At 33.4% G+C, this 14,711-nt stretch overlaps 1 protein-coding gene across 2 annotated transcripts in view; it reads right to left on the bottom strand.

The window, feature by feature from the left end:
* LOC136033575 (hemicentin-2-like) overlaps positions 1-14,711 on the bottom strand; it is a 172,518-nt gene that overhangs the window by 69,978 nt on the left and 87,829 nt on the right. For both annotated transcript variants that reach the window (XM_065714334.1, XM_065714333.1), the window contains exon 7: positions 5,550-5,694. In XM_065714334.1, the coding sequence (XP_065570406.1) occupies positions 5,550-5,694 (145 nt within the window). The remainder of the gene's footprint in view (positions 1-5,549; positions 5,695-14,711) is intronic.

The raw sequence follows: 14,711 nt of genomic DNA, 5'->3' as shown, positions 1-14,711 counted from the left end.
AATGGAAAGAGGTCGTAAGGAAGGATTTATACGAGAAGCAGCTTCGGAATAAATTTAAACTTAGCTATTCTCTAAATTTATATCTTATAAACATTCTATATAAAAAACGTATAAAACTATATAAAAACATATAAAGAAAGAAAAAAAAGCTTTATGAATATAGTACTCCTTAGGGGCCTCCCCCAGGACACTCAGCGTGTCGCCAGGTGGTGATAGGGGAACGCCCTACATATATGTAGTGTACCTCCATAGGAGGCACGGACCAAGGGGGGATCTCGTCCCTAGGGGTCCATAATAGAAACTAGGGAACCCTCGCCCGGGGCCGAAAAAACAGGTGAAGTAGGAGGAAGGCCCCTCATATGAACGCCCACCAGTGTGTCCACACGTCTTATGAGTTACAAACCTTCTACAAGTAATGGGTTAAATTGCATGGTAACCCAGACACCACCGTGGGAGGATCCTCTATAAGGAGGACAACTGCGACAGGGCGGAAGATCCAGACCTATGGACAAAAGCCTCTGCAAAGGGCTGCCTCGACCCTTTCAGGGTACCTGCAAGACTGGGGATCCTGCGGTCAACTCTATTCTCACTTGAGCAGTGGTGCCCCTCGGGGAAATTATAGCCTATCAAACGGCACAGTATTAGCACGGGATTGTGATTAATGGATAATTCTTCTGGGCTTGGTGTGTTTTGATGGGCGTTTTGGTTGAAAAACCTCTTCCTAGCTAATTTACCTAATAGGGGTTGCCTCCCCGTAGTAGCTCAATATTTTCAGGCATGAATATATAATGAGTCGAAGGTAAAAGACTTAGGACTGTCTGTGCAGGATTTCAACTCTTGTTGATAAAAGAGCATCATCAAGTGCTAAAAACCATGTTGTGACCAAGATAGGCCCAGGAGTGCACAAAGCCTCAATTCATACTCTAGGTCCCTGAGACTTCTTGCTGTCCGGTTCTAAGCCGGCCTAAGCGCTTCGGTGTAGACTTGAGAAAATATGTTGATCCCTGTCCTGCACCGGTATCCGGGATTATCGCTTTTCCTGAGGCTTTAAAAAATTCAATGATTTAAAGAACGTGAAAATTGGAACTTGGAATGTTACGACGTTAAATAATGACCATCGTATTGACAATTTGACTGAAGAACTCAGACAGTTCGAACTGGACCTATTTAAAAGTTTTAGAAACTCGTATCCCAGGGGTAGGAAGCATGAAATTAGGTGATATAGATTTTGTTTACTCAGGCAGGAAGGATGGGGTTCATAGACAGGGATTAGAGCTTATGATGAATAAGAAAGCTGCTAAGTCTTGTTTAGGCTGGTAAGGTATTAGTAATAGAATACTAATTGCTCATTTTATGACTAAGAAGCTCAGGGTATCAGTTAAGCAGTATATGCCCCTGTTGAACCCACTGACGGAGATACTAGTGACTCAGATAAATTTTAATTACAGTTAAAGGAGCAAATAGACAGGGTCCCAGGTAGAAATATGGTGTCTTAACAAGGATATTTTAAAGTACAGTTCGGTAGAAATAGGGATATATGTTATCCTAGCCTAGGGAAATTCCAAATAGGAAAGGAGAACAGTAATGGCTGCAGACTTTTACAATTTCGTAGGCATAACAATCTAGATATAACCAAAACGGTGTTTGGTCCTAAAATGGCCCATTAGTTGACATGGTATTCACGCGATGGTGAGACAGCAAACCTTAATGATTGTGTTATTGTAAACAGAAGACTGACAAGATCAATTCAAGATACTAGGGTATATAGGAGTGCTGTTATTGATGTTAAAAGTAAAGAAAATTGTAAGCGTACGAAAATTAGTAGAAAAAAGAGTCAGACAAAAGAAAAGAGTAAGGGAAAGGAAAAAGTACGAAATAACAAAAGTATAAGAATAAGAGTATAAAAAAGTTAATAATCACGAACCAAAAACGATATTAACAAAAGAAAGAGAGGGAAACTCACCATCAACGGTTGGTTGCATAAGAGTAACTTATGCTTATACGTTATTGAATTACACGTTATAATGAATTATCATGTCCTACACAGGAATCCGGGATTTTTGCTTTTCCTGAGGCCAAAATATTTTCCAAGATTTAAATAACATGAAAATCGGAACTTCGAATGTTACGACGTTAGAAAACGACTATCGCATCGATATTTTGACTGACAAATTCAGACGGTTTCTACTGGATTTATTAGGAGTTTCAGAAACTCATATCCCAGGGGTAGGAAGCATGAAATTAGGTGACATAGAATTTGTTTACTCAGGCAGGAAGGATGGGGTACATAGACAGGGAGTAGGGCTCACGGTGAACAAGGAAACTGCAAAGTCTTGTTTAGGCTTGGAAGGTATTAATAATAGAATACTAATTGCTCATTTTATGACTAAAAAGTTCAGGGTATCAGTTACAGTACTATATGCCCCTGTTGAACCAACTGATGGAGATAGTAGTGACTCAGATGAATTTTACTTACAGTTACAGGAGAAAATAGACAAGGTACCAGGTAGAAATATGGTGTTTTTGCTAGGAGATTTTAACGCCCAGGTTGGTAAAAATAGGGATAGATGGTATCCTTGCCTAGGTAAATTTTTTAGGAAAAGAAAACAGCAATGGCTATAGACTTTTGCAATTTTGTAGTTATAACAACCTAGTTATAACCATTACGGTGTTTGGTCACAAAATGGCCCATAAGTTGACATGGTATTAACGTGATGGTAAGACAGCAAACCTTATTGATTATGTTATTGTAAACCGAAGACTAGCAGGATCAATACAAGACACTAGGGTGTATAGGAGTGCTGTTATTGATGTTAAAAGTAAAGATTACCATCTAGTAGTGTCTAAGGTTAATTTAAAGCTGAAATTTGGAAGGGTAGCAACCTCCCAGGAATTTATCATATTGGTAGACTCCAGGGTGAGAATATGAGAGAAGCTTTCAAGGAACAGTCGAATACTAAGCTTGAGAGTTTAAAACTTGACATTGTGGAAAATGGATGAAATAATTTTAGAAAGACAATTTTTGAAGTTGGTGATGGTATCTTGGAGAAGAAAGTTAAGACTGCAGGTAGGAATTATCCGAGTGATAGATCGTATGAAAACAAAAGGAATGTAAAGAAAGGGGAGAAATCATTAGAACATGAACTAAGGGGGTGTGAAGCAGAGGCCATGGATAAGACTGCTGACGATCTGGAAGATGCAGCTAGACGGCATAATAGTAAAATATTGTACAGGCATGTTGATAAATTGAGAGGGAGTAATCAATTCAGATTTGTCCAAGTTAAAGATAGAAATGGGGCTACAATTAGTGACAAGGAAAGAGTTAAAGAGAGATGGTTGGAACATTTTGAGAATGTGCAAAACCGATATAAAGTTGCAGGAAAGATATGGAGGAAAATGAAAACGTTTGTGATACCTTGTATGTGAAGGAAGATTTGTTTTGTGAGGAAGACAATAATCAAAAGATTAAATAATAATAAGGCTCTAGGTGCTAATAATGTGGTAAATGAGTCTCTTAAATATGGTTGCTCTGAGGTTAGAAATGAGTTACTGAAGAATAAGAATATGACTTTTGAAAAAGGGGAAGTAATAATACTAATAATAAAAGGAAAAATGAGAATAATTATCTCCAACCTCTCTTTATCTTCAGCAAAATACACTTTGAAACCATCCTTTCTTGTTCTTTTGAGAATCTTGAAGCTATGATTCTACTTTATAAAATATTCAGTTAATTTGAAACTAAAGGTATTTCCCGAATTTGGAAGATAGTCAAGAGAGAAAGATTAAATTGAAAGAGAGTAAGAATAATTATCTCCAACTTCTCTTTATTCAAAAATACACTTAGAAAACTTTGCTTCTTATCTTTCTTGAGAATAAGGTAACTATATAAAATTGTGTAAAATTTATAATTTTTTCTATAATAATGGAATATATATTTTATAAGCTATTTCAACATCTGTATCAAAGTTGTAATATCGCTTTCCACTTTCATTAAAAAACAATAAAACTGTTTTTCCTTTTTCAATATCAACTCTATAGTTCTAATGAGATTTAAGCGGGTTAATACCTATTTCAGCGTCCCTTCTTCTGTAATTTTTGCTTAAGATAAAACTTAATACTGAAGGGCTGTAAAAATGACAATCAGCCCTCAGAATCAGTTCTTTTTTTGACATTCAATCTCTCTTGTTGCACTAAAAAGGTATTAATTTTCTTTATTTCGATCCGAATGACTCCCTTCCGTATCATCTGCAGCTACTAGTTCAATCTATCTCTCTTTGTAAAAATAAGAACAAACAAAAACTAGCAAATAAACACAAATCTTTGACTATCCTCTTAGAAAACAACGCAAACTTTAGTATTTTAAAATGTAGTTCTTATAAATATTAACTTATAAATATATATATTCTTATAAGTAGTTTCTTATAAATAGTTCTTATTATTTTTATAAATACATAAATATTCATGAGGGATTCTCCAACTTTTTGTAGGGTTTAGATGTGAGGATTATGTTGTAGGCTGTAGAAAGTAACAAAATGTCATAAATTTCCTAGCAGTGAAATGCTTTTTTGCCTTAAATATGTAGCTGAAACATCATGCCGTCTTTTTCCTCCAATTTGATGACGAAGAAAATTTTTATAAATACGGAAATTTTTACTATATTTATGAATGTGATAATCAGATCAACCTTTTCGAATAATGAAGTAAGTAGTAGATTCAGTGTGAATAGAGAATATAACTTATAATTTGAATGCAGTTGAGCTTAAAAAAATGCTCTTTGGGGGAGAGATAAAAGCACAACTTCCAGAAATAATATCTTGCACTTTATTTGGTTAATAAATTATTAATTGTTTTTATTTGTAGTAGAATTTAGACTCCTTGTCCTTAATTACGAGGATCCAGTCTCAAAACAAATTTCCCAGCAAACTGTCAGATGGCATCCCCTTCGGGTGCTAACAACAGCCCCTGCTAGAATTATTTACGACTTAGACCCTGCATCCAATGACTACACCCAAGGGGTAGACCTTGGATCAAATGATGAAAAACCATCAGAATTGTCTCAGCATGGCTGTCTTTGCTAGTGTCAAGGCCCCCCTCAAAGCAACAGATGGATAAACCTGGAGGAGCAAAGTTGCTATGCTCCCTACGCCACATATCACATATCATGCGGCAGGAGCCTTAAATCAAGTAAGTCAATTGTCGAAAAATTATTTTTTTTCTTTTTTAGTACGCTAATTTTTCTAGTTTTATTCTTCTAGTATAATTAATTCTTCTATTTTTCCCTCCTTCATTAAAACAGGAATATTAACAATCCAATGGAAGTTACCTTTTGCTCTTCCTGTGTTCGCTTTGAGACGTAAAGAGAAGCTACAAAATTCATTTTTATGGAAAAAACAACATTTTTATAAATTACAATACAAATTTTCATGAATTAAACCATTGAATAGTTTGAGCAAAAGAGCATTTTAGAAAAAATAGAACAAGTATTTTTCAAAAAGAAGCAAAGTATATGTAAATTGTAGCCTAAAATGGGAAGCATTTTCAGTACTTACAAACCATGTTCAAGACGGTTGCTGTTTCTAGAGGTAGAACTTTTAACCTCAAATTCTCAGCTCGACAGACTAATAGTTTTCCAGCATGCTCCGTCTGAAGGATGAAACTAAGAGTTGATGTTGTAGAATTTCCATTTTGAGAGACCTGAAACATATTGCATTTTTAGAATAAGTTATTTTTTTAAATGAATTTCAGTTTGGCTTCCAAGATAAGTACTCAGTGAAGAATAGATGTGCTACCCTTTCCAATTTTCTGTGTTCGGCTTTTGATTCTGGTTTGATTCCTGCTTGAATCAACAAATCAACAACGGATTTTGGACGTCTCTAAAGGAAGGATAGGTTTACATACCAAATTCTATGCCCTGAATTATATCGTTAGATTACAGTTTAAGAGGGGATTATTATATATGTTATGACTCTTATTCGTCAGGTTATCTCCGTGAATAGTCGTTTGTGCTCACCATCTCAAGTAGAGTTTGGTCTTCTAATAGGCTTCGTTCTAGAGCCAGTTCTGTTCTTGGCTTATGATTAAAGATCTTATTGTTTAGGTCATAAGTAAAAGACCAGTAACAGATTGTTGCCTTTTATGTCATCCAGAATCTTCCCAGACTCAAAATCATTGATCATTGAAAGATCAATGATCAATGATTGAAATTGATCATTGAAATTGATCATTGATCATTGATCATTGAATTGATCATTGAAATCATTGATCATTGATCATTGGTCTCCATCAATGAAAGAAGGTACTCTATTCATGATTTGTCGAGGACAATACCCTCAACATTTCTGTCATTACCGAGCCAGATATTCATATCAAATTGACTGCTACGTTTGAGAGTGCAATTCTATGATTCGACATTAATTGCTTAACACTAAACGTTTCTAAGTCGAGCTTTCTGAATGTGCCACCAATGTCTCAAGATCGCTCAAATCTATACGAATTCATTATTCAAGAGTTTTTGTTTTCAGCAGATATTGTGATCAGTTTTTCCAAATCTTAGGCATTCTTCATGATTGGAATTTCAAATTTATGCATTATATTAATCGAGATTAAAAACTTTTTCCTGGGTCGATTCAAAATTACTATTTCGTTGTTTAATTCAATCTTACGTCACTTAAGGTTCAACTATATGGATTTCAGACTGTTTGTTCCTTTCCGACGTTGTTTTCTAAGGTATATGATGAAACAAGGAACTTTATCCTTAAAACAAACAGTTATAGTAATAAGCTGTTACTTGAAATGCACTCTCCTTGTGTATCTTTCGTTTTCGTCAAATATGGTACTCCTGCGGCCCTGCGGACTATTTCGTGTGTTTTGTCTGATCATTCTACGCATCATCTTCGTACTTTTAGCGAATTTGGATCCCATTTAGTTAGTCACTCAGATCAGACTTCAGTCCCCTGAGCAACGTTGTCAACTCTTTGGGATGAAAGGTCCATGTTGTCCGACTGAATTTGTAATACAAGAGATTTATTTGTACCATCTCAACAGTAGGTTTAAAATTTCCGGCTCGCACCATTTTGCAACGCTCGCAGGTAGTTCTGTTTAAATGAAATTAAATGAAAAAAACAAGTTTTTTTAACTGAAAGTAAGGAGCTACATTAAAACTTAAAACACACAGAAATTACTTCGTATATGAAAGAGGCTGCTTCCTCATCAGCGCCCCGTTCTTTACGCTAAAGTTTGACTCTTTCTCTCAATTCCTGTTTTTAAAACAGTAAAAAACTTTAGCGTAAAGAGCGGGGCGTTGATGAGGAAGCAGCCTCTTTCATATACGAAGTAATTTCTGTGCGTTTTAAGTTTTAATGTCGCTCCTTACTTTCAGTTAAAAAAACTTGTTTTTTTTATTTAATTTCTGAAAGTTTTTGAATCAATGCATGTTTTGATTTTGGCTCTCCGCAGAGGAATAATCAAAACGAAATTTGCATTTTTTTTTTTTTTTTTTTTTGGCTAAATGGCTTTCTCATGATTTTGATCGAATGATTTTGAGAAAAAAAGAGCGGGGGATGAAGCCTAGTTGCCCTCCGATTTTTTGGTTAATTAAAAAGGCAACTAGAACTTTTAATTTTTTACGAATCTTTTTATTGGTAAAAGGTTTGCGTAACTTATAAATTAGCTTACGTAAAGAACTTTTGTATTCTCATGTTTTTATTACAAATATGAGGGGATTCGCCCCATCGTCAGTACCTCGCTCTTTACACTAAAGCTTAAATTTTATCCCAATTCATTAAGAATGACCCCTGAATCACAGAAGCCGTAGAATAAATAGTTGAAATTACTAAAAATACTTTAGCGTAAAGAGCGAGGTATTAGAAGGAGGTGAGCCCCTCATATGGGTAATAGTTTCTCTTTGTTTTAAGTTTTATTGCTGTTCCTTACTTCCAGCTGAAAAAGCTTTTTCACATTTCTTTTTAAATTGTTTTTTTTTATATAATGCTAGTAAATCCTGCTCTCCCTTCATAGAAATTTTCTTCTCCCATGACAAATTCTCGATGGAAAGTTCCCCCAGCATATCCCCCTCTTCTCAACCCCTCCCCCCAACCAAAAAAATCCTCCTGAAAACGCCTGTATACTTCCCAATAGCCATTACTATATGTAAGCACAGGTCAAAGCTTGTAACTTGTTGCCCCTCCCACGGGGACTCTGGGGGAGTAAGTCGTCCCCAAAGACATAGTTATAAGGTTTTTCGACTACGTTGAATAAATGGCTATCTCAGAATTTTGATCCGTTGACTTTGGGAAAATAATTTGCGTGGGAGGGGGTCTAGGTGCCCTCCAATTTTTTTGGTCACTTAAAAAGGGCACTAGAACTTTTCATTTCCGTTAGAATGAGCCCTCTTGCAACATTCTAGGACAACTGGGTCGATACGATTACCCCTGGGAAAAAAAACAACAAAAAAACAAATGAACACGCATCCGTGATCTGCCTTCTGGCAAAAAATGCAAAATTCCACATTTATGTAGATAGGATATCGAAACTTCTACAGTAGGGTTCTCTGATACGCTGAATCTATTGGTGTGATTTTCGTTAAGATTCTATGACTTTTAGGGGGTGTTTCCCCCTATTTTCTAAAATAACGCAAATTTTCTCAGGCTCGTAACCTTTGATGGGTAAGACTAAACTTGATGAAACTTATATATTTAAAACCAGAATTAAAATGCGATTCTTTTGATGTAGCTATTGGTATCAAAATTCCATTTTTTAGAGTTTTGGTTACTATTGAGCCAGGTCGCTCCTTACTACAGTTCGTTACCACGAACTGTTTGATTTTGGTGAGAACAGAGACCAAGGAAGTAGCAACTCCGAATATGGCCAGTAGAAAAGATTTGTGTATCAAAACAAAACAAAGATCAAAGTTTTGGTAACAAATGATTTTTTTTATTTTTAGTGGGTATTTCACACAAAAATGTTTTGCTCATTAAATCGTGAATCTGGAACATTCAAAGGACAATATTAAGCTTTTAATGAGTAATACCACTTAATACAAATCCCTGCATAACAATTTCATTAACCCGATTTCGGAGCGTTTAAGATTAGTAGTGGCGTGATTTTTATTCACTCTTTCACCAGAGAACTACTCTGGTATATCCTCGTTCTCGTGTTATTATTCCCAGAAGAAATAACTAGAGGAAAACTTTCCTCAAACAACAGCTTGACCAGATCTTTGAGTCCGAAGTAGGGTAAATAACACCAAAATGTTTCAGAAGACTGGGATTGTATAAAAAAATTTTCAATTGTACCACATTATGCCAGGAGCTCTAAATGTCACGAAAACGGTGAAATTATATCGTAATGGCAACCATGCCTCTTACTGCGTCTCATTCAGCTTAGAATGCTCTGCCCGAGTCAGCTAAAAACAGTCACTTTTTGGTGCCCACGGGAAATCCCAAAAATGTAAGATCTGAGTAGTTTATTTTGAAAATGTGTTATTTTTATTGCCATTGTGCGGTGAATTTCTCCGGCTTAATTTGGAAATATGTATTGATATTGCTTACACCGCTTGCAATTTACTTTGACTGGGTCCTCAACGAATTATCAGTAGAGGGAAGTTTTTTATATGTGTGTGTAATTTTTGTGTGATCATTTTCTTCTGCTCTACTTTCTCACTAACTTTACATTCATAGGACCTTGCGTGGGCATATGATGGTGTGTTTGGTTTTAGGGTTTTGGCCCATTGTTGGAGTATTTTTGAATAAAGTTGTCCGTCTATCTATCTAATTTTTATTTGATTTCCTAGGGCAATAGGATTAGGTAGCCGCTAATTCTAATTTGCATATCTTTGGGTCCCAAAACCTACCTCAATTTCAGATTTCAAATTGCACAGGCTTGGGTACTCAAGACCCGGTTTTAACCAGAACATGTATAAAAAATCTTTTTAGCAATATTTCTCAAAAATTTTATTTTTCTTGGTTCAGGAGAATTCAAAGGAGATTTTTAGAACAATAAAAACGATTGTTAATGTTTTACTGGCTGAAAGTCAAAGAAAAAAGGAGAATCGTGGAATTCAATCAGAAAGCAGAATTGTGAAAGATTTATATTGGTTCATTCGGATGCTAAGGAACGAAATAAAATTCTTAATTCTGTCAAGTTTCGTTCAAGGAATGAATGCATTTTCAAATAGCACTTTCTAAATTCATCTTTAAAGAAGGATATCTTTAAAGAGATAACTTATTCATTAAAGAAGATAACTATGCTCTATCCTAGTTAAGAGACTTCACAGTGACAAAATTTTACTAATTCATTTTGATTCCTTATTCTCGGAAAGGATATAATTTAAGAACATCAAAGAGATAACTTATTCATTAAAGAAGATAACTATACTCTATCCTAGTTAAGAGACTTCAAAGTGACAAAAGTTTTAGTAATTCCATTTTGGTTCCTTATTCTTGCACATATGACAGTTTAGGCCTAGAGAGCATGTAGAAGTTAAACTCGGAAAGATATTTATAACCTCACAAGCTGTTGGGGTGGCGCTTCGCGCCACCCCAACACTTAGTTGGTGGGGGCACTTCGCGCCTCCCCCCAAGCCCATCCGCGCGCGTAAGTCTTTACGCGCCATTGTAGTTGCGTCCCTGTGTCCCACCTGTGAAAATATATATATATATATATATATATTATATATATATATATATATATATATATATATATATATATATATATATATATATCTATCTATATAAAAATAAGTTGTCTGTCTGTCTGTGGATGGATGGATCAGGTGACGTCACCTGAAAAAACTGGATCAGGTGACGTCAAAACTGAAAAAACTAAAAAAAGGCAAAAACTACAAAAAAAACTAAAAACTAATAAAAAAAATAAAAAAGCTAAAAAACTAAAAAAACTAAAAAAAGGCAAAAACTACAAAAAAAACTAAAAACTAATAAAAAAGCTAAGAAACTAAAAAAACTAAAAAAAGGCAAAAACTACAAAAAAAACTAAAAACTAATAAAAAAGCTAAGAAACTAAAAAAACTAAAAAAAGGCAAAACTACAAAAAAAACTAAAAACTAATAAAAAAAATAAAAAAGCTAAAAAACTAAAAAAACTAAAAAAACTAAAAAAAGGTAAAAAACTAAAAAAACTAAAAACTAAAAAAAACTAAAAAAAAAGGAAAAAACTGAAAAATAAGCTAAAATAAAGGTAAAAACCAATAAAAAACTAAAAAAAAAACTTAAAAAACTAAAAAAAGGCAAAAACTACAAAAAAAACTAAAAACTAATGAAAAAAGTAAAAAAGCTAAAAAACTAAAAAAACTAAAAAAACTAAAAAAAGGTAAAAAACTAAAAAAAATAAAAAATTAAAAAAAACTAAAAAAAAGGAAAAAACTGAAAAATAAGCTAAAATAAAGGTAAAAACCAATAAAAAACTAAAAAGAAAAAAAGGAAAAAACTAAAAAAAATTTTCATCTAAAAAACTAAAAAAAACTAAAAAAGGTAAAAACTAAAAGAACTAAAAAAGAAAAAAATAAATGACGAAACTCAAAGAGAAAGCGACCAGGACAAAAGGAATGTTCGATTAGCAATCAACAAAGCACCGGGACACAGGGAGTATAAATGACGACCAGGACATAAGTAAAAAAAAAAAAACTATCTATATATATAAAAATAAGTTGTCTGTGGATCTGTGGATAGTGGATCAGGTGACGTCACCTGAAAAAACTGGATCAGGTGACGTCAAAACTGAAAAAACTAAAAAAAAGTCAAAAACTACAAAAAAAAACTAAAAACTAATAAAAAAAATAAAAAAGCTAAAAAACTAAAAAAACTAAAAAAAGGCAAAAACTACAAAAAAAACTAAAAACTAATAAAAAAGCTAAAAAACATAAAAAAACTAAAAAAAAGGCAAAAACTACAAAAAAAACTAAAAACTAATAAAAAAAATAAAAAAGCTAAAAAACTAAAAAAACTAAAAAAACTAAAAAAAGGTAAAAAACTAAAAAAACTAAAAACTAAAAAAAACTAAAAAAAAGGAAAAAAACTGAAAAATAAGCTAAAATAAAGGTAAAAACCAATAAAAAACTAAAAAAAAAACTGAAAAAACTAAAAAAAGGCAAAAACTACAAAAAAACTAAAAACTAATAAAAAAAGTAAAAAAGCTAAAAAACTAAAAAAACTAAAAAAACTAAAAAAACTAAAAAACTAAAAAAAAATTTCATCTAAAAAACTAAAAAAAACTAAAAAAGGTAAAAACTAAAAGAACTAAAAAAGAAAAAAATAAATGACGACACTCAAAGAGAAAGCGACCAGGACAAAAGGAATGTTCGATTAGCAATCAACAAAGCACCGGGAAACAGGGAGTATAAATGACGACCAGGACATAAGTAAAAAAAAAAATTAACAAAACTAAAAAGAAGGTAAAAACTACAAAAAAACTAAAAAGAAAAAAAAACTAAAAACTAATAAAAAAACTAAAAAATCTAAAAATCTAAATAAACTAAAAAAGAAAAAAAAAGGAAAAAAATAAAGGAGAAAAACAAAACTAAAAAACGAATGTATATACAGACCGGTACACCGGGATACAAATGACGACCGGGACACAGGGAATATAAATGACGACCGGGACACAGGGACACAACTACAACGGGGACACCGGGAGAAACAGGGGGATATAAATGACGACCGGGACAAAAAAACTAAAAAGAAAAAAAAACTAAAAACTAATAAAAAAAACTAAAAAATCTAAAAATCTAAATAAGCTAAAAAAGAAAAAAAAAGGAAAAAAATAAAGGAGAAAAACAAAACTAAAAAACGAATGTATATACAGACCGGGACACCGGGATACAAATGACGACCGGGACACAGGGAATATAAATGACGACCGGGACACAGGGACACAACTACAACAGGGACACCGGGGGAAACAGGGGGATGTAAATGACGACCGGGACACCGGGACAGGGAATGGTCGATTAGCAATCACCATCAACAAAGCTCAAGGGCAATCATTAGAATCATGAGGTATAGATCTGAATACAGATTGTTTTCCCATGGACCATTATATGTTGCATGTTCAAGAGTCGGTAAACCTGACAATCTATTTATATGCAAAGACAATGGGACAGCAAAGAATGTTGTATATTCGCAAGTTTTACGTAGTTAAAACCATATATATATATATATATATATATATATATATATATATATATAGATATATATATATATATATATATATATATATATATATATATATATATCTATATTCACAGGTGGGACATAGGGACACAACTACAATGGCGCGTAACTATTATGGCGCGTAACGACTTACGCGCGCGGGGGGGCTTGGGGGGGGCGCGAAGTGCCCCCACCAACTAGGTGTTGGGGTGGCGCGAAGCGCCACCCCAACAGCTAGTATATATATATATATATATGTTTTTAACTACGTAAAACTTGCGAATATACAACATTCTTCGCTGTCCCATTGTCTGTACATATAAATGGATTGTCAGGTTTACCGACTCTTGAACATGCAACATATAATTGTCCATGGGAAAAACAATCCGTATTCAGATCTATACCTCATTATTCTAATGATTGCCCTTGAGCTTTGTTGATGGTGATTGCTAATCAAACATTCACTGTGTCCCCATCGTCATTTATATATCCCCCCTGTGCCTCCCGGCGTCCCCGTTGTATTTTATAGTCGTCATTTATAGTCGACAAACATGACGTCAGTCGACACACAAACATGACGTCAGTCGACACACACGTCCCAGTCGTCATTTGTGTCCCGGTGTCCCAGTCTATAATTTCTCTTTGAGTGTCCCGGTCTTATTTTTTTAGTTTTCTTTTTCCTCTGTATTTTTCAGTTTTTTCCTTTTTTTAGTTTTTTTTCTTTTTCAGTTTTTAGTTTTTTTAGTTTTTTTATTAGTTTTTAGTTTTTTTTTCTTTTTAGTTTTTTTTTTGTAGTTTTTACCTTTTTTAGTTTTTTATTTTTTTTTATTTTATAGTTTTTAGTTTTTTACATTTTTTTATTTTTTTAGCTTTTTTAGTTTTTTAGTATTTTCTTTTTATTTTTTTTTTGTAGTTTTTACCTTTTTTAGTTTTTTTCTTCTTTTGTATTAATGCTAAAGCCAAGGTTTGAACCTGGAGCCTCTCGGACCTAGAACCTGGAACAAAACGCTTTACCAACTCAGCTACTTCGGCTTGAATACATTCGTTTATGAATTGGTATATGATGAAACAATTCAGACGTCATATGCGGACAGACAGACAGACACACAAACAAAAAACTTATATATATATATATATATATATATATATATATATATATATATATATATATATATATATATATATATATATATATATATATATATATATATATATATATATACTAGCTGTTGGGGTGGCACAAAGTGCCACCCCAACACCTGGTTGGTGGGGCGCTTCGCGCCCCCCCAAGCCCCCCCGCGCGCGTAAGTCGTTACGCGCCATATTAGTTACGCGCCATTGTAGTTGTGTCCCTGTGTCCCACCTGTGAATATAGATAGATTTATATATGTGTTTCAAACTACGTAAAAATTGCGAATTTTTTTAGTTTTTTTTAGTTTTTTTAGTTTTTTAGCTTTTTTAGTTTTTTTATTAGTTTTTATTTTTTTTGTAGTTTTTGCCTTTTTTTATTTTTTTCAGTTTTTTTATATATATATATATATATATATAT

This window comes from Artemia franciscana, chromosome 12, assembly GCF_032884065.1.
Source record: "Artemia franciscana chromosome 12, ASM3288406v1, whole genome shotgun sequence".
Classification (NCBI taxonomy): domain Eukaryota; kingdom Metazoa; phylum Arthropoda; class Branchiopoda; order Anostraca; family Artemiidae; genus Artemia; species Artemia franciscana.
The sequence above is the reverse complement of the archived record's forward strand: the minus strand, read 5'-3'. Positions and strand labels throughout refer to the sequence as shown.